This window comes from Nasonia vitripennis (genome assembly GCF_009193385.2).
Source record: "Nasonia vitripennis strain AsymCx chromosome 2 unlocalized genomic scaffold, Nvit_psr_1.1 chr2_random0002, whole genome shotgun sequence".
NCBI classification, from domain to species: domain Eukaryota; kingdom Metazoa; phylum Arthropoda; class Insecta; order Hymenoptera; family Pteromalidae; genus Nasonia; species Nasonia vitripennis.
This window is the reverse complement of record NW_022279608.1, coordinates 900,590-925,649: the sequence shown is the minus strand read 5'-3', so window position 1 is coordinate 925,649 and position 25,060 is coordinate 900,590. Positions and strand designations below refer to the sequence as shown.

At 35.9% G+C, this 25,060-nt stretch overlaps 1 protein-coding gene across 16 annotated transcripts in view; it reads right to left on the bottom strand.

Moving 5' to 3' along the window:
- LOC100680429 (protein unc-79 homolog) overlaps positions 1 to 25,060 on the bottom strand; it is a 2,400,004-nt gene that overhangs the window by 2,147,724 nt on the left and 227,220 nt on the right. For 15 of the 16 annotated variants that reach the window (XR_004345182.1, XR_004345183.1, XR_004345184.1 and 12 more), the window contains exon 6: positions 21,496 to 21,681. The exons of the other annotated variant lie outside the window; for it this stretch is intronic. Coding sequence is in view for 10 of the 15 variants with exons in the window: in XM_031923950.1 (XP_031779810.1) it covers positions 21,496 to 21,681 (186 nt within the window). In the remaining 5 variants the exon portion in view is untranslated. The remainder of the gene's footprint in view (positions 1 to 21,495; positions 21,682 to 25,060) is intronic. 16 annotated transcript variants of the gene reach the window in all.

Sequence of the window (25,060 nt, the reverse complement as noted above, 5' to 3'; positions counted from 1 at the left end):
TTTAATATTCTTATCTCTATTTTAGACGCTACGTCTTAGTAAATTGAACCTATATCGCTTCTATTCTTTGTACACCCACGTTGCATTTATTTACCATGTCGTCGTAATCTCGCCTCAGTCCTCGAATTCTAATGCTTGCGTAGACAGGTCTGCCAGAATATATTATTCATGACGCATAATTCAATATCCTCATCCCTATTTTAGACGCACCATCTTTGTAAATTGAACCGATTTAGCTAACAGGTCTGCTGGAATATCTTATTGATGACACATAATTTAATATTCTTATCCCACCGCTGTTTTCAGAAAATGTTACGAGTGAAGATTGCAACAAAAAAGTCACGGAATCCGGGCTTGAACCGAGATCCTCTGGTTTGCAAGGCATACGTTCTGTCGTCGCGCCACGGCCGCTGCCGGATTGCACTTTTCTACTCGTCTTTTTATACTAATTAGAAAGCCGTGACTTGGGTAGACATGTGACAGTAGAACATTTTCTGTTTGCTAGGAAGATGTTGCAATGATACTTATCTATGCGTACCTGTTGATAGTACCATAATTATATTGACTTTACTGCGTTTTCATAGATTATTGCTTTTATCCTGTGATTTACTTTACACTTATACCTCTATATTTTTTTAAACGTTTTGGGAGAACTTAAACTAAGGAAGATTAAGTTCGACCAATTAAGATGACATATTTCAATGTCCTTCTTTAGAGGTAGAAAGTCCAAAAACTATAATGAAAAAGAAACTGCTGCCAAATCTTTGGCCCGTAGCTTCATTTAACCTAATGTATTACTTTAATACGAAAATCGTGTTTACCTATCTTATTTTTCAATTAATAAAAAAAGAAACAGAGAAAACGAGTCTAGGTAGATTAAAATCTATTTTACAGACGCTGAGATAGAAGTGATGCAGTTTTCAGTTAAATCGAGTATACAGGGTTAGAAAAATATTTTGAACCTGAATATCTTCAAAACTAACTGGTTTTGAAGATATTCATATTCTAAAACTAAATAACTCAATGAAAGGAGGGATTAAGGTGCTGTATAATGCTAACTAAATACAAAATTTGAACACGATTATTTCCTTTTCCTTCAGTTATCGCTTGCCATGGTAAACGGCTTTTTAGTTTTTGGCGTTTATCTACGAATCTATCATAGGAAATAACTTAAAATTAAGTTGTGTATGGTTCTAGTAATCTTCAATAATCATGGCTTTTTTTTAAAAAGGTTCGAGATAAAATGTTTGTGTTACATAAAATTGCACTTTACGGTGTATAATACAAAAGGACGAACGATAATATAAAATCTCCGCGGTGAAAAGGAAGGTAATTCCTTTTTTTTAGGTACATATCAAGCAATTTACTTTTATTGACTTTTTTAATAACTTTACTACAAAAACAGAAATCTTAAAACTAAAAAGCATTATAAAAAAATCGCGTTAACAAAATGTAAAACGGACTTTTCCTTACTTCGTTGCAGTAAAATCAAAGAAAATGAGACTTGGTGGCTTAAAATCCAACGTGTAGAAGCTGATATACAGGCGTATACATACGCTCACACACGAACACATAGATACATGCGGACATTTTACAAAAATACTATTTTAACTTAAAATGCATCAAAACACACTTCTTACGTGTTTTTACACAAACTCCAAAAATCACCATTACAAAGCTTCCTTAGGAAAGAAGCAAAAAAACGCAAAAACTTGATTTCTTAGAATTCCAGGGAATGTAAAAACAAAAATCTCACTTATGGGAAAGAGAATACAAGTGTGCAGTAAAAACAACATGAAATAATAAACAAGAGTTATAAATCATTAAAAAATGTAATAAATTCAGTATATTAAAAAATGGAATAAAATTATATTTTCTTAACTTATTTATATTATATTGCATTTAACGAATATTCAAGCCATGGGCACCTAGTTTTGTTGCATCCAGTTTTCTTTTTTTCAACCATGTTATTGTAATCTTGTATAAAATGTAATTTTTATTGCACGTACAGACCATTCTCCTAGCATTTTACATTATACGTAAAACTTTAATTAATTCCAATTAAAATTTAATCGACTAAAAAAGGGCAATTTATATATTGTTATCCTTTTTTGTAAACGTTAGAAATTGGTTTGAGTTACGATATCGCCGTAATCCCGTCTTTTAGACGTAATCTTTGCAAATTTGTACTGTTTGGAATGAAACGCCTGATAACTGGGAAGAAGGCATGAATACACTAATTTATGTGTAGTGGTTAAGGGTACTCGAATTACATTGACATTATGCATGTATTTACAATGCTGCTAATGGTCTTTAAAACTTCAACTGTGTGATTGCCAGAATCCCGTTATAAAATAAAAACATGAATCGTGGCTAATGATCTTTAAAAGACGATCACTTATTTTGTAAAATATCATTGTTCAAAGAATAACCTTAAAATGAACAGCATTCCTTATAATCATCAAAAATTATTCCTGGTACACTTAAGCTAAAAAATCAGAATTCACAGGGTTATCCTAGTCCTGTATTGTATTAACTTCTTCCAGTAATTCTTCGTGTAAATTTGAAAAATAAATGTTATAGTTCTGTTGGAGTGGTGGATCCATAATTACAACACTGTGAGGTTTAAATAATAATATGGTATATTGTAATATAAGGTAGAGTGGCAAATAGCCTTGTCGGCACGTCCGACTACATCGGAGTCTAACAGAAGAGAGAGTGTGGAGTACAGAACAGCATAGTCTGGCTCTACACACGGAGTATAGTATAGTACGTAATAGGCGCTTAGAGTATAGTTGCGAAGCATGCGCGATACGCTCGCTCTGACTTGGTCTCGTCTCACTGCACAAAATCGTTGTCTGCCAATAGATGGCGCGACGAGTATCGTTATGGTATCTCATCAAGATTATAATACTTAATATTACAACAAGTTCTTTCGGATACTTAATAATAATACTATTTTTGCATGACTTTCTGAAATTTATATTATTATTAGTAAGGGATTGTGACGGGCGGGTATGACGGGAAAAGCGCCCATCTAAGAGCTAGTCGGCGGTAGTGCGTCGTTGGATCAGTGGTTAGAGCACGTGCCTTTAGATCACGGGGACGCGGGGTCGAATCCTCTTCGTCGCTTTACTTTTGTGCGATTTAGTTCCCGAAATCTTGTTACAGGTTATACTTACTGTTACATTATATTCATCTAATGGAAATATGTCGCTGCAAACCACAATTTAAATGAATGTTTTTAGAAATTGCTTCTTAGATGTGCATATAACGATGTCTTAACCGTTAAATCACATATTTAGAAATATTTAATAATTATTTACATTAATAAATATAATCATCGTAAATGAGTTTTTCTGTAATGTCGTCATAATCCCGTCTTGAACTGACAATTGAAGGATACGTATCTGTCTGCAGAAAAAGCAAAATGCCTGAATAGGTAAATAGTAACATTTCATCTATGAGTAACTTTTAGGAAAATGAAATCTGTAGACGTAAAGTTTTTTCTTATCCAACATTTAGCTGTAGCTGTAATAATGAATTACAGCCTGTAGAATTCAACATAAAGACAATACACAGCGTCGTCGAAACTGTGTGTTATTATAATAATCTCTTGCATGAGTCTATAGAATTAAAATAAAATAACACGTCTTTGATTATTTCATAATAATAAAATTACAGTTATAGGGTAATGACAGTCTCTTGATATTTCATCATTTATTCATAGGTATTGCCTTTTTAAATTATCTTTTTATAATTGGAAATCAGAAGATGGCAAATTTTCAAGAAGGGATCACACCCTTTCAGCACGATTATTATATCAATTGGCATCTCTAGAAGGAACGTAGAATTTTTTGATATGCTGTCTTAGGAATGTTTTTATGGAGAAAACGTTATTTTGATTTTAACGACGCTTAATTTTTTTCCATCTCATCCTACTGTGCGGTGAGATAACTACATCACTTCTGCATCTTCTAAACTACTAAACTTCATTAACCCAGCAACATAACATAATCTAGTTTATATCCAGAAAAAATCTCTCAGCTTAATCATAAGGAGAACAGTAAACAGTTACATAATAATTATTGCATCAAAGTGAGCATCGGCCTGCTGTATCAGTTTGTAATAAAAATACTGTTTCAAAAAAATAGAAAGATCTACAATTACGATCACGCCTATAGCTAACCTGTCTACTATTTAATAAGCTGTTTGTTGAGCTCGAGCAGAAATGCTAGTGCGTTTGAAAAACTACAGCTAATCGGGTATTAGTCACTCCTAATTTTTTCCTGCTAAAAGCATCATTGATCGCCGAAACGTCAGAAAAAAAGAAATAATTTCCTATTTTATTCTTATCCTAATCTTATCCTTTATATACAACCTGCCTCGGGAGGATCGATAGACGCCTAGAAACGTTTTTAAAAATCGATAAAATTATAACTATAAAGGAATGAAATCTACCGCATTCCATCTTGTATGTCGTAGTATACGTAGAAGCCTTAAGCTTATATCAGTATATTAATGACATCTTTGATACCATTATATTAATAGCATGTTTTTTATGTGCTATTAGCTTGTGTACACTACATTAATGACAATTTTGTTGGGTGCCATTAGCCTGTGTATCCTACAATTGGTGGTTACGATAAGCAGCTATATTATATTCATGACATTTTTTGTGTTTATCATGAGTTCTATAAATTTTCAGTGTAAAAGGATTGTATATATGTATTTAGAAGCACATTTTATATAGATATATACCTTTATTTTTGGATATATACACGGTAGCCATAAGCCCGTGAAATCGTATTATATATATATATATATATATATATATATATATATATATATTAATATTATCGTACAAATGTTACATGTGAGAGTCGATGGTTTTGTTCTTCGCAAAGTGTTAAATTCACGATTGCTGCGAAAATATCGGATCGATGAAATGAGTACAATAGATTATCGGTAAATACGTTCGTTTATTAATTGTAATTCACAATATATGGTTTAGTTTTTTTAGATATAGCATATATTAGCAACATGTGAAGCCTCACGTCAGTGACCTACAAAATGAAATTTTGAGAATTTTTTGCAGTTGCAATATATAAAAAATAACTTAATCAGAAACGTCAATAAATATAAGTTTTTTATTAATCGAACTACATTTTTTACATAGTTCGATCACATACAATCAATTATGATTAAAAAATTGTCAATGTCAAGTCCATTAATTGTGTTTTGTTTGCAATTAAAACTGTTTATGAAACATACATTTTATTTCTAGACCATATTTCAGATACTTTTAATAAGTTTGATTGAAAAAAAATATAATGTCTCAAAAGTATTAACTTTTAACAAAAGTAAACGGTTAGCCGAGTTTGATTTATTTATATTATAGTGCATGTCAATAACAGTATGTAATATAATTATTTCGATTGAAACAAAATTACAGATCTAAAAAGAAATATGATCAATCGAATAGAGTAAATTACAGTATATTAAATAATATAAGTTATACAATATTATAGTAATATTACAACTAAAAAACTTTTTTCAAAAGTGAAAACCTTGGCAAGAAAAAGACTAATAAACGTAGTGAAATCTCTAAATATTAAAATGTCAAGTAAATGTTTTTTGCTATACGCATTAAGATATAAAATTAAAGTTAAAATTAGTTTTCCCAAAAAATGATATCTTAATGCGTATAGCAAAAAACATTTACTTGACATTTTAATATTTAGAGATTTCACTACGTTTATTAGTCTTTTTCTTGCCAAGGTTTTCACTTTTGAAAAAAGTTTTTTAGGGAGATTCCACATCTTTTACAAAGCATATCCTCCTTGCTATTGCACTTCATGAAATCTTGATCTATTCGATAGACAATAAGTTACTATTGCTTTAGACATTGATCGCATCGCGTATATAATCGTATAGCATTATTATATGCATATAATCGTGTGTGTCGCCGAGTAGCAGACGAATGTCGGTCAAGTAGATGAACCACTTTAACCACTGGTGTATAATACCTAATATAATACTCACCGGAAGTCACGTGACCGGAGGAGACGAAAAAAATCGGGAGAGGATGGAAACTCTGAACGGAAAGAAATATACCGAGCAAATTTTCAACTTGCAATATTAAGTTAATAACTTAATATTTTTGGATGAATCTTTTTAATCGAGAAAGATTAGGTTAATATATTCAAGTAGATACCAACAGATTGCGCATACGCGCAATAGTAATGATTTAAATGCTCTCGAGATTTTTTTTAAGGTTAAGAAAACCCAATTTCAAAGTATATAGGGTTGCGCCGTTGAAAAATCGTACTTCGTACTTTTTCTTGCCAGCGCGGCGCTGTCGCGCCCCTTGATATTATTTTATTCATAATATAACAAACACAGAATTGTTGGGATCAATTAAGTTCTGAATCAAATAATTGTTAACTGAAAATTTGAATAATATATTGATCAGATACAAACTATTCCTGTGTACTTACTACGTATCTTACCATGCCTGTTTCATAAATATTAAACTGAGCCTATCATTGAACATAACAATTTTGAGTTTGTGTTATATTATGTTCGCAAAAATATTGTTATAAACTCGAATTACTTTGAATTATCGCACTTTAATTTTAATATGTAATTTTGTTTTAATTTTTTGTGTATATCATTACAATAGCATTTTCTTTAAATTTTTCTTGGAGCTATGAACATTTATACCTAACATTAATCGAGCGACGTTAGGAGTGAGGTAACCCTGCTAGTATAAATTAATATAAATTATTTATGCTAACTATTCAAAAAAGATCAAATAAGTAAGCGTCCAAAACGTATGATTATTTTTGTCAATATAGGCATATATTGTCAATAATATTATTGCGGACTTCTTTTGATATGCTTGAAACGGTCACGACTCTTCTCGGTCCTGTGCTCGTATATGATTTTAGTTTTTAGAGAAGAGCAGTAATCATTTACTGATCTGCGTCGTACTTATGACGACAGATCATAAATAGAAATTTGATTCTATGTTATAATATAGTGTTAGAGTAAGAGAGGTCTGGAATACCAGGTAATGGAAGGATATTACAACAATAAAAGTTTTGTAATTTCGTTTCAATAACCAAAATACTTTGGTACCAAAGTACTTTGAGATACAGAAATGTTATAAGTTTGAGAAATATTCGAAAATATTCTAAGTGTTTTCTCTCTTAATAAATTAGAGTGATTTTTATGATACTTTTACAAAGTGATTTAAAAATCACTCACGTTCGAGTGACTCTTGTATATACATCACCCGGCACTAAACTTCATTTCACTTGACCGTACCAAGTCATCAACCATTATTTCATTATGTTATACTATCAATTAAACAAATTAATAAATATTGTGTACATTTATGAGTATTTATTTTTATTGTGTTATCACTTCAATTGACTGAGATTTTGGTCCTAACACCGATACCAAGCAAAATGTGAAATTCTTATCAAATGTACTCGAAGCCACAATGAATCTTCGAATAGGCTCATTTTAAATTTAGTTTTGTTAAGCAAGACACTTTGTACTGTTATTTGTTTAATTTGTTTAACCAGAGAACACGATACTATGATATAAAAGTTGATGAAATTGTTCGGTTAACTTTTTAATAAAGAGTGTGGATATAAATATAACTAGAATATATTTCCTACAAATTTTTTCATGTTCTAAATTCATGTCCTAATCTTATTTGAATTATAATTAATTATGCGTAGGTAAATTTATATTCATTGATAAAAATTCTAACCTAGAGCAGAAATTTACAAACAAGTTGATACTTACTTTCGAGGTTAGGTGAGCACATTCATACTTGCACACGTACATTTACACTCATATATAAAAATCATTCATACAAGCATATTCTAATGCGCGCGCCGCGCCACCACTACGTCGCTACTCCTCGCTGCTCAATATATATAGATATACGCGCGTATTGCGCGATCACCCCGCTCTATCGCTGCTTCTGCTGTTGCCGCTCGCTAGTTCGTGGCGCTGCTGTAGTGAGCTCAGCTGTGGCCTGAAGCGTTCGAATGAAGAGTTGGGTAGCGCGATATACTCGCATAAAATCTAAAATTTTGTTCCACGAATTTTAGTTTCAAATATAATTTATAATTTTATGCGGATCCTGTACGGGGTGTTACGTGCTATCTAATTTTGCAATGAATTTTAAAATTAAGATTATTATTTATTATAGTATAACCATTTTGTGCATATTTCGTATATTTTAAAATCTTATTCCTTGTTTATTTTAATTATTCACTGGTCTTAACATTAAACTATTGCATGTTTAATAGATTTATAATACTTGATTACTACAATTATTAAATTTATATTTAAATCTAATTATATTTTAATAACTTTACAGTTAAATTTAGTTTAACAAATGTTTCGGTAATTATATTTATTCACTTATTGTTATATTAAAAGAATTAGAGTTTCAACCCTGTTAATCGCAGAGTGTGTTATTAATAAACTCGGAATAAATAAGAATCTAATTTTTTTTCGTGGTTTACATCCTCACTAACACACACCCGCGCGGGGATGCCGATAGCCCGTATGTGTTGCGTTTCCTTGGTGGCGGATAGGGGAATGCTTATCGGCGCGTTGAGGTCTCCTCAACCGGCCGAAAGGTAGAGCAGAAATAAAATATACTCCGCGGACCAAACAGGCTAGGGGATAAAACGCAGAAGATAAATCAACATGGATAGTGAGTCGATAACATTACTACCCCAAGCAGGTCAAGCAACGAAGCATAGTCCTGCCGCTGATTCCGATCAGGTGAAAGCCCTGGTGGTCAGCGCTGGCCCCATGGAGATTAGAGGGGCTTAACTCACTTAGATGCCGCAGAAGTTAGTCACCTGACCCCTGCTGTATGTAGAGACGCAGGTGATATGGATATGGAAGTTGATGCAGACGAAGATAAAAAAGCTGTTTGCGTAACGCAAAGAAATGCACACTTGGACCGCCTTGGCAGCAGAATCGAGGAATTAATGGATTAGGTCAAGGTCAGGCACAATGTGCACAAACAAATTGAAGATCTTACCCGAATCATAAGAGCAAGCTATAAGAATCTCTGCAGGCAGATGATAACTTACAGCTATGCCAACGCCCGGGAACTCAGGAGGGGGAACCCCAAACAACCCCAAGTCTTAGATCTCAGAAGGCGGGTATAACAAAGGAAGCCCTAACTACTTCCACAGGATAGTAGTGGAGGAAAAAAAGAAGAGGATAATCAACCAAAAAAGGCTTCTTGGTGTTACAAACCAGAATAGGACCAGCAAGAATTGACCGAAAGAGCTAAGCAGACATATTGTGACAACGATGTTGTCGATAATGAATTTCTACGCACGAAAGATTATAGGACAGTTTATAGGAAAAATGCATTGCGGGTCGCTTCTGCCTACCGAACAGTATCCGGAGATGCAGTGTGCGGTATCCCAGGTATGCCGCCTATCATCCTTCTAGCAACAGAACAAAAGAATATCTACGAAGAAAGCCGGCGTGGTGACAGTAGTCAAAAGGAGGTTTGGAAATCTACGAAGGCACAAACCCTAACTGAGTGGCAAAGACAATGGGACTCCAGTAAAAAGGGGCAATGGACGCACCACCTCATACCACGTATTATTGACTGGACCAAAAGACGACACGGGGAAGTGAATGGCTACCCTAAGCAGTTTTTTAGCGGACATAAAAGCTTTCGAGCCTACTTACACCGCTTTAAGATAGAGGACAACCCAAATTGCCCTGTAGGTTCGGAGAAAAATAAAACTGCGGAGCATGTCTGAAACGCTTCGACTGAGCTCTTTTTAAATATTATTTTTTAATGGTCCGGAATGTCGTGGTATTTAAATCTCTTCTATATTTGAAATTCAATTAATACGATATTTCTTGGTATTTCGAACTTGGCTAACGTATTTTGGCCAAGACTAAAATATCTGAAAGTAAATCTTATGTTTCAATTTTATTTTAGGTCTTTAAAATATTTTCATTCAAACAGACTTAGTGCTGTTTGAGATACTCATCTTAACTGGAATTTTTTCCAAAGACGTAATGTTTCTAGAATGTTCCGTTTGTAATTTAAGAAGTCTTACATAATATTAAATTTTTTTATTTTGGAAAACGATGTTTTTCTGTAAACATCCCAATATTTCATGAAAATATTTAACAAAAATTAATTTTCCAACATCGATTGTAATCTTTGCATATAAACGCCTGGATTCATCTCGGAAATTGTAATTATTAAATAATTTGTTTTTGCAAACATTTACAATAAACATTAGCAAAGGAACGTACGCACGTACGTACGTACGTACAAACATACTTATCTCTTATTTAAAACAGAAAAATATAATTCTTTTTTTTATACACTTATAGTACAAGTTTAGATGTATAAAATTGCTAATTAAAAAATTTCCGTATGTGGTCCAGATCAGATGATGCTGAAGATAATCTTGATAAGGACTATTTAAACAATATGATATACATACGGTTTTTTTTGTACATTTGGGATTATATTCGATGCTTTTTCTCGTAGACGATAACCCGTAGATCAGATAGTCATCCTAACACCTGGATATCGTTTACAAGAATTCAAGAGTATTTTTTGGTATACTTAATGTTTAAGTGACGCTCTTCTCTTTAGATGATGTCGTGTCGACCCGGGGGTCATCCTGACACCTGGACATTATTTACAGGAAGTCAGGAGTATTTTTCAGTATATTTCATGTATGAGTGGTGCTCTACCTTGTAAGCCATGTCGCGTTGACCCGGGGGCCATCCTAACACCTAGACATCGTCTACAAGAATTTAAAAGTATTTTTCGGTATTTTTCATATTTTAGCGGTGCTCTTTTTTGTTGATGATGTCACGTTGACATAAAAATCGTCTATGAAGTCAGAAGTATTTTTCAGTATATTTCATGTTTAAGTGGTGCTCTCTCTTGTAGACGACGTCGCGTCGATATGGGGGTAATCCTGGCATCTAGACATCGTCTACAAGAAGATACAAGTTTTCTTAAGTAAATTTATATAATATACAGTATTTACTTCAGACAGATTAAATAAAAGGTTTTTATAGTTGATTGATTATAATTATATTTTTATAGTTATTGTATTACAGAGTATGAATAAATCGAATATAATTTATCATGTGAAAAATTATATTAATTTAACAAGATTTCCGAATATACTATGTTTTTTGTAAATATTTTTGTATAAGTGTTCGGTTTTCTTTGTTTCTTTTTATCTTTTAATAAATCCTTATCTTGCCCATGCTTGCTATGCAAATAGACTCCTTACTTAAAAATAACTTTGAGTTATTTCTTGATGTTTCTTGACAAAGCAACATATGATTGACCATGACTGAATACTGTAGTGCGCAAATATATTCCAATTTTGTTAAAAGATTGGTATTTAGATTTGTTTATAGTCATGATTTGTTCAACTAATATAAGTTTTTTTACATCCTTGTTAATCATTCTTGTTCCATTACAAAAGCCACCATCGATATCCAAATTTCTTCAACAACTAACTATCGTACCTCTTTTTAATATTAATTTATGTGGTGGTAATCCATTTGGTGTCAACGAATTTAGAAATTTAGTTGGTATTGAGTCTATCAAATTGCCATTATTTTCACTTTCAATTATATTATTACTATGAAATACAAAACTCTCACCATCAATTTTTATAACTATATTTTCATTAATTTTTGATATATAAGAATTGAATGGTGGTGAAATCACTCTATTTTTTAACAATAAATCATTTGGATTAATTTTATGTCCGAAAATTTCTATAATCAAATAATTATTACAAATAAATTTTTATAGAATTCTTCTAACATTATTTTGTAATTAGAATTTCGTTGCATTTTTATTTTTTCCTACATTAAGAACTCAATTTTCAAATTTATGATCTTTATTCTGTAATCTCAAATTTTTATTTAATGATAATTTCATGAAAGTAACCAGAATTTACTTCTTTTTACACATAACTTCATCATTTTTGTACGATTGCTATGGCGTACTATATGAAGTGTTTATCTGCAATCACCAGACGGAACGATGATTCTTCCTCCGAAAGGATTGTTATCGATACAAAAATCTTGTAAAAATGTATTTATTGCTTCATAAGCATATCTAGATAATTCTAACATTTTTTTAAAAACATTCTATATTTTGATTTAGGACAAATATTACATGTTGTTTGTTCGTTAATGCTTAACGGTTATTTAACTGTTTTTAAAGTACTATATAAATGTTTTATAAAAAGGTTGATGGTTTTATTAGTATCGAATAGCGATCATTTTCAACGTTGTTTAAGCTGTAAGGAAACATTTCTTAAGCCAACATTCACAAACGTATCAACATTTACAAGCTACATGTATTTAAAACATTTTAAAACGTTTTGTGCTATTAGGGTATATTGTGTTCATAATATTATAGTATAGTAGAAATTTATATATATATATATATATATATATATATATATATCATTACAGTAAAAAAGTACCTTTTTATAGTAAAAAAGTAGCTGTAAAGTTTTAGAATGGGTCTGACCTACTACTAAAAGTTATGTAGTAAACAAATATGATATAATGGCTGATAAGTGATTTTATACGCAGATTTGACACATATAACTCAGTAAATTATAAGTCTATCGATACAAACAAAGTTACACGGCTAAGTTTAAATAGTTAAAGAGTAGTAAGCAACAAGTAGTTTACAACTTCAAGAGCTGGACTTGTCTCCAATTGTTTTTTTAAGTATAAAATAATAGTTTTTTGTGCTGCAAGATAGTATTTAAAGTTAACAAACTTATGATGATTCGAAAGTATAAATATCAATACTAGATTATTGCATATCTGTTCAGTTACTGAGTGAGGTAGACGGGAAAAATATTATTAATATTGAAAAAGGCAAAGATTTTATGGCTAAAATCGCAAAATGGGCCTTATTTCCTTGAATTTTGGGGCCCCCAAAAACTATTGTGGGCCTTCCCAATATTTTTCTCTTATTCCGCATAACTTAAACTATACTCTAACCAAATTTCATCTAATTCCGTTCACTCAATCGTCAGATATTAGGTTTTAATACAAACATTTTTTTCCACACCGTGCGGAGGTGGTAAACCAATGCAGCTCGCGCTTGAAAGGGGTGATGTGTTCAACTAATTCCCGTGTTCACGAGTCTTTGGAGTCTTATGTCAAGCTCTTTAGCCAGGTCACAGTAAACTAATGAGCAGTAATCAATGATAAGAAATAGAAGGGCCTACATTAGATGCTTGGGCAACCCGAGATTGGTGCTCTTCATAGAGAAAAATAACCTGTACATTAGAGTATGAGCACGCTTACATAAAAGTGAAATCTGCTTTTTTAACGTTAGTTTAAATTCTAGTACCACGCCGAGACTGAGCACTAATGACTCGTAATCAATCTGGGCTCCCCCTATGTTAATATAGGTGTTAGCTTTAGATGATAAGCTGTTGATGTAGTAGGGGGGGGGGGGGGGGGACGATTGCCTTGGTTTTAAGGACATTGAGTTTAAGTTGGTTATTTGCAGCCCAGCCAATTATTCTATCGGCATTAGCAGTCATTTTTGCGGAACAAAAATTGAGCTTCTCAAGGTGGCATTGACTGTGAATTTGCAAGTCATCCGCATAGATCAGATGACATAGACTGAAATCTCAGCAAAAACTGATGTCATTGACGTATAATGCGAACAGTAAAGATTCCAGAACGGATCCTTGTAGCACTCCGGTGTTAAGAGGACGGAAGGTGGATTTTTCGTCGTTATCTCCAATAACGGCCTGTTCTTTTCCCTCGAGGTAAGAGGCAAGCCAGCGGATGACTTGCTTAGGAAAGCCGAAAAAGGATAGCTTTCTAAGGATCTTGGCATGACACAATGTGTCTAACGCTTTGCTGAAGTCGAAGAGAAGAATTACAGTAACCATCTTTTAGTTGATGCCAAGCCTGACGTTATCAGTAAACTCAATTAAGCCAGACTGAGTGCTGTGGTTGGTACGAAAACCAGTCTGCAGGTCATCAAGTAGAAGTCTTGACTCGAGATATCCAGAGAGCTATCTGTGCACTAGCCACTTCAGTGCCTTGGACAATAAACAAAGAAGGGAGATTGGACAACAGTAAGTTAAAGATGTTGGAGAGCTGACCTTGTTAAGTGCAGGCACAAGTGAATTTCCAGGCTGAGGGAAGTATGACTCGCACAAAGACAGGTTGAATATGCGACAAAGTAAGAGAGTAAGTACTAGCAATGCCTTGGAGATGACAACCTGTGGGATGCCGTCGCCGCTGATCTGAGAGTCGAATTGTGATACTGCAGCCAACACCTCTGATGACGTTATTTCCCTAAAGTTGAAATGTTTGGGATATTCAAGACTTTTAAGGGTCCGCAGAAAATCATCATTTCGTTAAAATGGATGTTTCAATCCTCCAAGGAGAAGCGAGAAGAGATGTTTTCTCTTTTGGTGGTTATTCCGAGATTTTCTAGCTCTTTCCATATCTCACTAACGTCGGTCAGGGTTAACAGGCGTGAATGACAATAATTCAGCCTAGCTTCCTTGATCTATTTGTAAGCATAGTCCCTAGCAAGTTCATAAAAATATAGATCCCAGGATGAGGTGGCGAGAGGTAACCAGTCACATGTGCTGAGAAAGTCCCTTAGCTTTTCAGTACAGATCCCTTAGAAATTTCTGTAGGAGTATGTTTTGGGTGCATTGCATCGAATCTGTACGTCAAGAGAGATCGTGATAAGGTCATGTCCATTGATGAAGGAGGTATGTGTCTTTAAGTGTGATAGTAGGCAATCCCGCTCATCTATTAGAGAGAGGTCAAACCAGGTGTCAGGGTCCTGTTTATGTACGTAGCACCATAAGGGACCGACCTCTTGGGATCTTCAGGGTTGATAAAAAATGTTTAAGGTCTTCCTCAGTGGGGATGGGCACCGCATCTGCTTCGTTCTTTAACCTCATATAGGCCCGGCCTTCTCTAACGAACGAGGATAAACGTTGAGCCTTAGCTGCCTTCTACTCGGCAATCTTCAGTTGCTGAATATAAGCAGGCTGTAGCTTGTTTACATTAATAAGCGGAGTTAGTAATGGCTGAGGAGCATGAGCTTCGTCAAGAAGTTCGTCATTCACTTTACTGAAATGCAGCTTTTCGCATCTAATCTTAGCGCCAATCAAGGAGTGCATCAGTTCTCTGGATAAGAGATATACTGCCAGTGGTAAAGTAGTAACAGTAGCAGCAGCAGCACTTCAGCTGTCTCCTCAGCAGGGTGCCTCTTGCCCATAGGTCTGTCAGATTCCATGTCACGCTTGATTAGATTGTTGTCCGGGAGCTTTAGGGTAGCATATACAAGAGATCTTAGTGAGGTGGTCTCAGTGTGTGTGAGACCAGATAACATCACTTTGGGTGACATCTTCGATTGAGCAGCTACTACACTTCTGAATCTAATTTGAAGCTTCGCATTGGAATCTTGAAGCTGCCTAATGGCTTTAGTGTCAGCAGTTGCAGAGGTGGTAGAGGATCCTGCGCCAGCAGCATGTGACCCGTGGGAGAGTTCACATTAAAATGACAGACTCTTAGAAATTTAGACAAAAATACCTTAAAATCGGATAAAGACATGGCAGATGAGCTTAATGGTGGATGCGGTGGACTGATGCGTGTGTGTTGAAGCTTCAGCGTTGATTGATGTTGGCAGCGGGCAATGTTAGAATCCGAACTAAAAAAGTGATTAGCTCGGCGTTGGTGGTGATGATGGTGTCGCGTTCGCTGTCTTTCTTACAGCGCATGTAGAGTCTCCCATCTCTCGCGTAGGCTCGGCAACCCTGCGTCCCTTTAGCCTTTAGCCTAGCCTTCGAACGTAGCTTGTGGAAATCTGGAGGAAGCAGCTCGTTGATGTTTATGAGCCCTTGATGGTCAGGGCTTAGAGTTTTTGCCTTCTCCAGCAAGCTGGCGTTAAGTTTGTTGGTGTTCAGCTTACGTTTCCTGGCTTTGGCGATGACAATTGAGCGAGCGAGCGTGATTAAGAAGAGGGTGACGGCTAATGGTCTTTTTGTTGAGCACGACCTGTTTAGGTGTGCCGTTTGCAGATGTTGTACGTTTTTTTTTTGTTTATGTTCATTGTTAATAATTAAAAAAACGATTAGATCGAAAATTACATTTCTAAGATAAATCCATGTTCTGATATGCATACAATAAATACAAGAAATGTTAAAAAATTCATTTTTACAAAATATATAGATATAGATGGATATAGATATTTTTTAAACACTTGGAATGAGAGAACTATAGGATGAATAGAAGATTACAATTGTGTTAAAAACAATTACGAGTAGAGAATACATTATTATTTTTAATGCTATGTGTTCATGTGCTAAAACTAAGCCTGAATATAAACTTCTGATATGTAAAGGTACAAGTAACTTGTAATAAAGTAACAAAGTAACAAATAAATTTAGGGCTCTGTAGCCCTGTGATACAAGTACATTGTCATTAAGGGGTCAAGCCTGGTTTAAATCCTGTGAAGAAACAAAAAGATATTCTTCTTAACAAAAGATTTTTTATTTATTCTAATTAAAAAAAATAAATAATATAAAATTTAAATTTCTATCCAAAATATATAAAATATACACCATTTTTATTGAAAAAAAAACATGTGTACCTTGTAAAATCATTGACCAAAATTCATGACATTTCACTATATAAATAAGTGTTTTTAGTCACTTGCCACGGCTTTCTGAAAGATTCAGACCGTCTTATTTACTCTATTCAGGCTTAAAATGTACCTTAAACATGCCCCCTCAGACTGATCGAGAGATATTCCTAAAAAATATGAATTAAATATAGTTAACAACAAATTTTGTTGCTAGCAATGTTTAGTTGATATTTTTTAGATAACAAAATTTGTTGTTAACTATATTTAATTCATATTTTTTAGAAATATTCTCGATCAGTCTGAGGGGGCATGTTTAAGGTACATTTTAAGCCTGAATAGATCCAGCGCCGCAAAAATGTCCTTAAGGGACGTCTCTATCGACGTCGCCTGTATTCTCGCTGGCGAATGATTCCTGGAGTTAGCCAGAGATGCGGGTGCCGATTTGTTTTTGTTCGGTGCACCCGTTGCAGGCGTGCCCTTGGCAGATGTATTTGCCACCGCTGCTGCCGCTGCCGCTGATTTCGCCCTAGTCTGCGTGATTTTGGGCATGACGGTGTGATACTCCACCGCGCAAGCAGCACAGGCAAGTGTGGCAGCATCCCTCACCATTATGGACCTAACGGTGACGCATATAGTGTGGAACTGCTGATTACACAACTCGCAGGTCTTCATTTTTCCCCTAGCTGTTTTATTGCAGAGTGCACACGTGACGGGCAGTTCGACGTTCTTCCCACCAATTCCGCTCATTGTAGGTGTTATTCTCTGTCGAGTCTCTGTCGACAACTTACTGGCAGTCGATAATGTAGAAAGAGTTGCAGGATAGTGACAGTAGGCAAGTTATCGACTGAGCCAGAGACTTGGTACTCTCGAAGCCAGATGGAGTGCTAATCGAGAGAGAGGTGAGATTTGACCGATCTGCTATTGATGATGAAGACGTTGATGGTGGTGTTCCGTCTATCCAACAGGTGGCTCCACGTGGTTTACTTTGAGGAAAAAATAGACGCCGTGCAGCAAAGAGAAAGCCGTGCGAGTTTGCAGGTTAGGTTACAGCGACAGATGTTTAAGCAGAAAAGTAGCGTTGAAAGAAGTTGCAGCCTCCAGTAATTATTATCTCACGTTGAAGGTTGCAGAAAAGCGCATGCAACGATCTACAAAACAATAGGCTTGAAGGCAGGGTGCGGCAGTAAGAGTGCTACGAAAAATGAGCAAACCGGAACAGGTCTGTTGTACTCACGTGAGAGACTAGCCAAAGACAGACATTGCGCGATGGAATTGAAAAGAGTGAGATGCCTACGACAGGATTTCTAGCGCGTACCTGCACAAGATCGTGATCGATAGTGAAAAGGATAAGCTCTCAGACTCGTGCAATAGCATTCATAAAGCCTGTTATACGCTTAGCGATATCATAAATGCACTTACTTTTCAAAAAGTATTGTCAGTTGTAGATGAGAAACACGGTCTCTTTTGCAGATGTTGCGCTAGGTACATCAAAGCGGGGACTGGCCTATTGGTTTCCCCCGAACTGATCGCATTATTATTGTAAAGAAGCTAATTTGCGGACTTAAACGTTACCAGATCAGTAATTTAGAAGTACACCGATCCTGTCCAGTTGAAACTGAGAATCAGCCATATCGGTTTCGGTCTCAAAAAATCGGTTGTTTTTGAGGGCAAGTCTTTTGACGCCGTTATACTTGTAGATTTTCGCGAAGAAGGGCTTTCTTAATAGCATAAAATATTTTAAAAGATTTGAACATTAAAAAATATTTTGATAACATTTTTGAAACAATTAAACTGTGAAACAAACATTTTCATAAAATATATGATCCAAAGATTTTAAAAATATTTATAAATTATGTGATAATAAATACTAGAGGGTTACCCCCTCTGCTTGCTTCGCTTGCCAACCCTTATTTTTGTTATAGTATGAACTTAATTTCACTCTAACGATGAATGATTACCTCCGGCACGCTCGAAATAAGAAGCTTGTCATTTACTTTAAATGCATGGAAACGGGTCTTTTCCATGCACGTGTTAAAGGGATGTCGTCCCAAAAAACACTATTTTTCTATTACATAAAACTTTTTGAATAAAATTTGCAAACGAAAAACTGAGTCTGTAGCGCCGTAGTGTTAAGTTTAATGAATCGTTCTACCAAAAGAAAATTTTGATCGGACTTTTTGTTTTTCTAAAATCTTGAAAATACGAACAGGTGTTTACGCCTACTACGTCGTCGTATACAATCTTAAAATCTAATTTTACATAAAACTTTTTAAATAAAGCTTGCAAATGAAAAATCGAGTCTGTAACGCCGTAGTGTTAAGTTTAATGAATCGTTCTACCGAAAGAAAAATTCGATCAGACTTTCTGTTTTTCTAGAAGTTTAGAAATACAAAATACCCGGTGGTGGATTTGCGAAGCTTTTGGGACGACATCCCCTTAAGAAAACATTTATTACTCCTTGTCGGGTTTTCACTTAGAACGGCATACGAAATTTATGTCGTCAGTACTGGGTTTCTTGCGAGCTTCATTCGCCAGAATCTACCAATATTGAACAATTTTAGTCTGTTTCTACTCGAAAACCCGGCAACGATTTTACCAGGGCGGTAGAATGGGTGAATGTGCCTTGTTTCTCCAACTTAACCGGACTCGAAATCATCTTTTGTGGTGATCTTCTATAGCTTTATTAAAAATAAAAATGCCTTTTTTATTAGTGTAAGCCATTACCAGAATGGTATATTTCGAAATATACTATTGCTTAGGGTGTAGGATTATTTTTTTGTAGTGTTTGTACAGTGTCTTCGTCGGGAGACTCTGAACTGTACTACTCTTCGCCGCGAGAATCTAAACTGTTCTACTCTTCGCCGCGAGAATCTGAACTGAACTACTATTCGCCGCAAAATCTAAACTGTACTACTCTTTGTAGCAAAACCGTGAAGGGTACTACTCTTCGCCGCAAAATATGAACTGTATTACTTTTCGTAGCAAATCTGAACCGTACTACTCTTCGTAGGGACCGATGATATAATGTATTACTTGGCCATAGAAACAACAAACTTCATACAATTTTGATTGTTATTGAAAATTACATTTTGTAATCGTTTATTAGTTTTTACAAAATTCTAATAACAGCAGCCCTAAAAGATAAATATGAAAAATGAATTGTTTTATACGTCATGTGGCAAATGAATAATATTCGAAAAAAATGTCAGAAGCGACTCCCACTAACCCTTTCGGGGATAAGTTTTGATTTGTGTATTTGTGTTATTTTATTAGTATTCATCCCTGGTGAAAATATTGACGTGATTTTGTGATGTATTAAAATTACGCATTTCTTCATGTAATTTTGATATGTAATGTGTGACGTTAATATGTTATGTATTGATTTCGAACGTTTCATCACGTAATTTTATGACTTTTTAGAAAAATTGAAATATTTCAGCTTCATGAAACATTTTTACGTGAATTTGGTATGTTATTTAATTACACAAATATTTAGTTCTAAATACTTTTAAATACTTTAAATTTGTTAAAACGAGGGGCCATATAGGAGCTACCATGCGGATGGTAGTGCGAAAAATGGGGGCTAATAAGTGATAAATATTATTTTATATTCTTTAATGTAGTAAAAGAATTGTGGTGGCCACGCAGCACCCACTTGCGCACGCACACACACGCACATACACACTTAGATGCACACGCACACGCACGGGAAGACTTTAGCGTTCATGTCTCGACCGACGCAGCCCGAATTAGCGCACGGATCTTTCCGGCCCGTCCGCATTGGGACAGATTAGGTCTTAGCATTAAGGAAACAGTAAAATGATCGAGCGCGTGCTCGAACATTTTATTGCAACCATCCGCACCTCGATGCGGACAGTCAGCGCTCGTCGGCGTCGGGCTTTTCCTGATGTCATAAAACCATCAACGGCCGGGAACCAAGACCCGCCCCGGCCTCGGGAAATCCCCATCGTAGTTAAACGGTAAACGGTTGACCGCTTGGGCCTGCTACCCTCGCCACCGACGCGCTATTCAGACCGCGCACGCTCCGTCCCTGCTAATCTAATTGGTTGATTGGTACAAAAGGCGGAACGAACGAAACCGTCGACGGTCGACGCTGTAGCCGAGTAAGTTGAGTTCAACTGGAGACACAAAATGAGTCGCATCATCTCTAGAATATTGTCACGCGACTAACAACATCGAATGAATCTACAAACACCTTCACACACAAAGAAGTTTTGATTATTTCACGACGACTTCACCCTTGCAGTTCTTTCACTTTCCCGTGCCTACCTAACTCCCAAAGAATTAAAAATGATTAATTTATAAGGCATAAGCCCCCATTTTCCACACTAACATTCGCATAGTAGCACCTATATTAAGAAGGAGTAATTAAGGAAGAAAATTCCTGAACCAGCGGCGGCGAAACTTCTTTGTCATGCGAGTACAGTGATGAAGTAGAACACCAGAAAGCAGCGAACAAACGTACCTCTGGAGAATAAACGAGCTAAAAAATTCTTTTTTGTTGCGTAGACAAATTCATCTGCCTTTCTTACGCTACAACAATAGTTTTGCAGCATTTAGAACTGTGAGGCAGAAGCTGAGATCTAGGCACACACAAACATATACACATGAACGGACACGCACGCATACATCCAAAAATGTTCGAAAACCATGTATTTATCTTCCATACATCTTGAAACACATTTTTAACAGCTTTTTATTGAAGCTTTAGAAATTACTATTGCAAAGCTTGTCTTTAAGGAACCAAAAATGACACTTACTTGATAATTTTGTATGAACTGATTTGCGATCAAAAATATTAGGATTAAAGTTAGGCCAATAATGGAATAACAATTTTGTAGCAGCTGCTTTTGCTGACGTTGTACCATAAGCTATTACACATAAAATATCCGTGATAACTCTTGATTTTAATGTCATAAGACATTCCATTAACTGGCAATGATGTGCTAAAAATAAAGAAAGAACTGCTTCATTAAATTATAATTTTGCCAGAATTTTCAAAATCGAATATAATAGAATATTATTATAGGTTATTTTCAGAATAACTAACAAATTTACATATGTTGTACATCCCTATCGAAATTGAGTTTATGTTAAAAGAAATGTCTAAGTGCGTCAAAGTGTGTCAGTGTTCCAAAGTATTTAAATTTGGAGTATGGAACATTTTGGCACACCTCAGAACACTTTGTTACACTTTGGTAGCCTTTATTATCCTTGATGCGACTTTGATGTCTTAAACGAGATTGACGAGCACACGCGACGATCTGTACTGCAGATCTACAGAAGGCCTTTCATGACTGTGAGCTACGCTTCTTCAAGAGAGCTTACTGGACCACGGAAATCGCCAGAGGCCCGACATGTACTACTGCCAAGAAAGAGTTCTACACACACTGCGAGTACAAGCTGTTAAAACTACTATAAACAAGACACATCGTCTTGATTGTAATAGAGGTGTTGAAGCCGCATTGCATGCAACCAAAGTTCGCGCAGCTACATCGAGTAGCAATACTACTCTGTTACAGAGATTAATGTTTCAACAAATTAATAATTTTTTTTCTACACATATAGGTACAGAAACGTATGTAAACACACGTAGATTATACATGCATGTATACAATTGTACTAAAGTAATACATTACGATACGTGTGACCTAAGTGGCACTTTTTTACACGGCGTGTAGTTAGCAAATACAGATACCGCAGCGCCGTGTAATGAAATGCCAATTTAGGATACAAGTATCGTATACTATTTTATAGCATCTGCCTGCCGTAAGCCCTATATCTCACACCGATCCATGATATAAACGCGGACATAGGTCACGCAGTGCTATAAATTACTCTTTCTCTTTTTCTTTCTCAAGTAAGTTGAACTAACAGCTCTACTAGTCTTTGCTAATTTCGAATAATTTTTTGCCACATCTTGCCTTCGGGGCTTTTTCTTAATTACCTGCTAAGCCACAGGAACAAAATCAACGCAATCTCACTAAACTCGAGGTCGGTACTTTCTCGTTCTTATCACCATCACTATATCTAGCAATAAAGAATAGAAACCTCCTGCTCTGTCAATAACTTATAAACTACGTACAATAGCTCCAACTTTGCATCATCGACCACCATAAAACTATCAATGAAAATGAGTGCGAACGGCAAAAAGAACGCGAAAGTGCTTTTTTATCCCTGTAACAACTATAAGCAGCTGACACAGCAGAAAGACTCCAAAATGAATTTGATTGGCGATGTCTACTACCATGCCCAATGCTTGAATGTTGTTAATTTTAAGACTTTTATGGCGAAGGCCTTAGCCTGCATTCGTGTGTAGATGACCACGCAAAGGGCTCTAAGGTGAGGGCCAGGATGGCAACAACAGGAGTAACTGCCACAACAACAGCAGCTTAGATCACTTCTAAGGCTCAGACAAAGAAGACAGTCAAGTCGGCTCCATCATCAACTTCAACATCGTGCAATCCTTTACCGGCATGCTCCAGTTCAATAACATTAGTAATTAAAGCTGCCTTAAAGGATATTCAAGAAATGATCGACGACATCCGCAAAAGTAAGATGAGGCCCTTCAGGCAAAGCACATCATGTCTGAAAGGGTCTCAAGAATTAAGATACGGCTATGGCCGCTGAAGCCTCATCTTAAGGCCCTCGATAATCTGCCTGCTCTCAAAACTAGCATAACTAATGCTGAGCCATCCATCTCTGAGTGACAAGCGCAATATCAAGAACTTTCATGGAGGAGCCTTTCTTCGCAGCAAGATTACAGTGGCACTGTTCCTAGTACTGCGGGAATTCACAGTCTTCGCAGTGAACGCAGAGGACGCAGTTAAGAGGAGACAAGAGCTGTTCTGTAACAATTCTATTATAATTACTGGTCTCCATCATATATGTGGCCCCTAGCTGCACCTCTTTGCGTACTCAGTGCTAAATGCGCTTGAGCCTACGGTCCTCAGGAAAGACATGGCATATGTGAGGACCATAAAAATACTTGATGTAATACTACCATCAGCCGTCACTCTTTCCTTGAGTGCACTCGTTTCATACCGGCAAACTGAACGCTAGTCTGTTGGAGAAAGCAAAAGCTTCCAGCTCTGATCACCAAGAGCTCATAAACATCAACGAGCTGCTTCCTATAGACGTCCACAAGCTACGTTCTAAGGCAAAGAAGAGGCAGGGTTGCTGCATCTACATGAGAGATAGAAGGCTTTATATGCACTCAGATGCAGACAGCAAGCATGTCACCGTCATCAATAGCGACACTTAGCTGAATGCTTATTTAGCTAGGACAACACCTACTGCCAATATCACCCAGTGCTAAAGCTCACACACACATACACGCATCATCCCACAACGCCCATTATTAAAAACATTTGCCATGTCTTCATCCAATTGTAAGGTATCTTTATAGATGAGACAGTAACAGGAACGGAGGAAGTGTGGCCTTCCATATGTACATTTTTAAATCATTGAAAGCTAGCATTACCTAAGCATCTGACGCTAATAGGTCGGGAAAGCCGGGTAAGCCTAAATACCTTTTCTGTGAGGTATCGGCAATAAGACCCTCACCCATTTTCGTAGAAGTTGTGTATCGCCCACCCCATGCTCCTTTCTCTTAAGGCTTTAACTTTATCGACCATCTTACAACTCACATGCACAACTACTCCGCGAAGGTCATGATGGGTGATTTTAACTCTGACCAACTTTCCTCATTTGAAGACGCCAATTTCATCAGAGCCATTATTGATGGAAACTCTGTTTCCTTGGTGCCCTATAGTTCAACTCACTACAAACAGGATTCTGATACCTGTGTTGATCTTTGCCTAATTGATGAGCAGGATCGCCTGCTGTCATACTGGAAGACAGACGCACCTTTCATCAACGGTCATAACCTTATTACGGCCACCCTCGATTTACAGATTCTGAGCTAAGTACTTAACACGTACTCTTACAGAAACTACAAAGGAATCAGCGCCGAGAATTTAGGGGACTTTCTTAGCGCATGTAACTGGTAATCCCTCACTACGTCATCACATGACGAATGCATCACCACGCTTAACGATAACCTAACGAACGCCATCAATAATCTCGCCCTATTAGAAACCACGACCCTAAGACGAAAGCATAATCTGTAGCCCACCAAGGCTCTGCGTGACGTTGTATCGTGAAGGGATAGACTTTATAGGCGTTTTTAGGATGCTCGGCTCAATTCAATTCTGATAATTTACAGACTAGCTTAAGATAAAGCTCACAAAAAAGTTGAAAAAGCCAAGCTGAATTATTATTATTTATGTCGTTAACCTTGACTGACGTCCATGCAATTTGGAG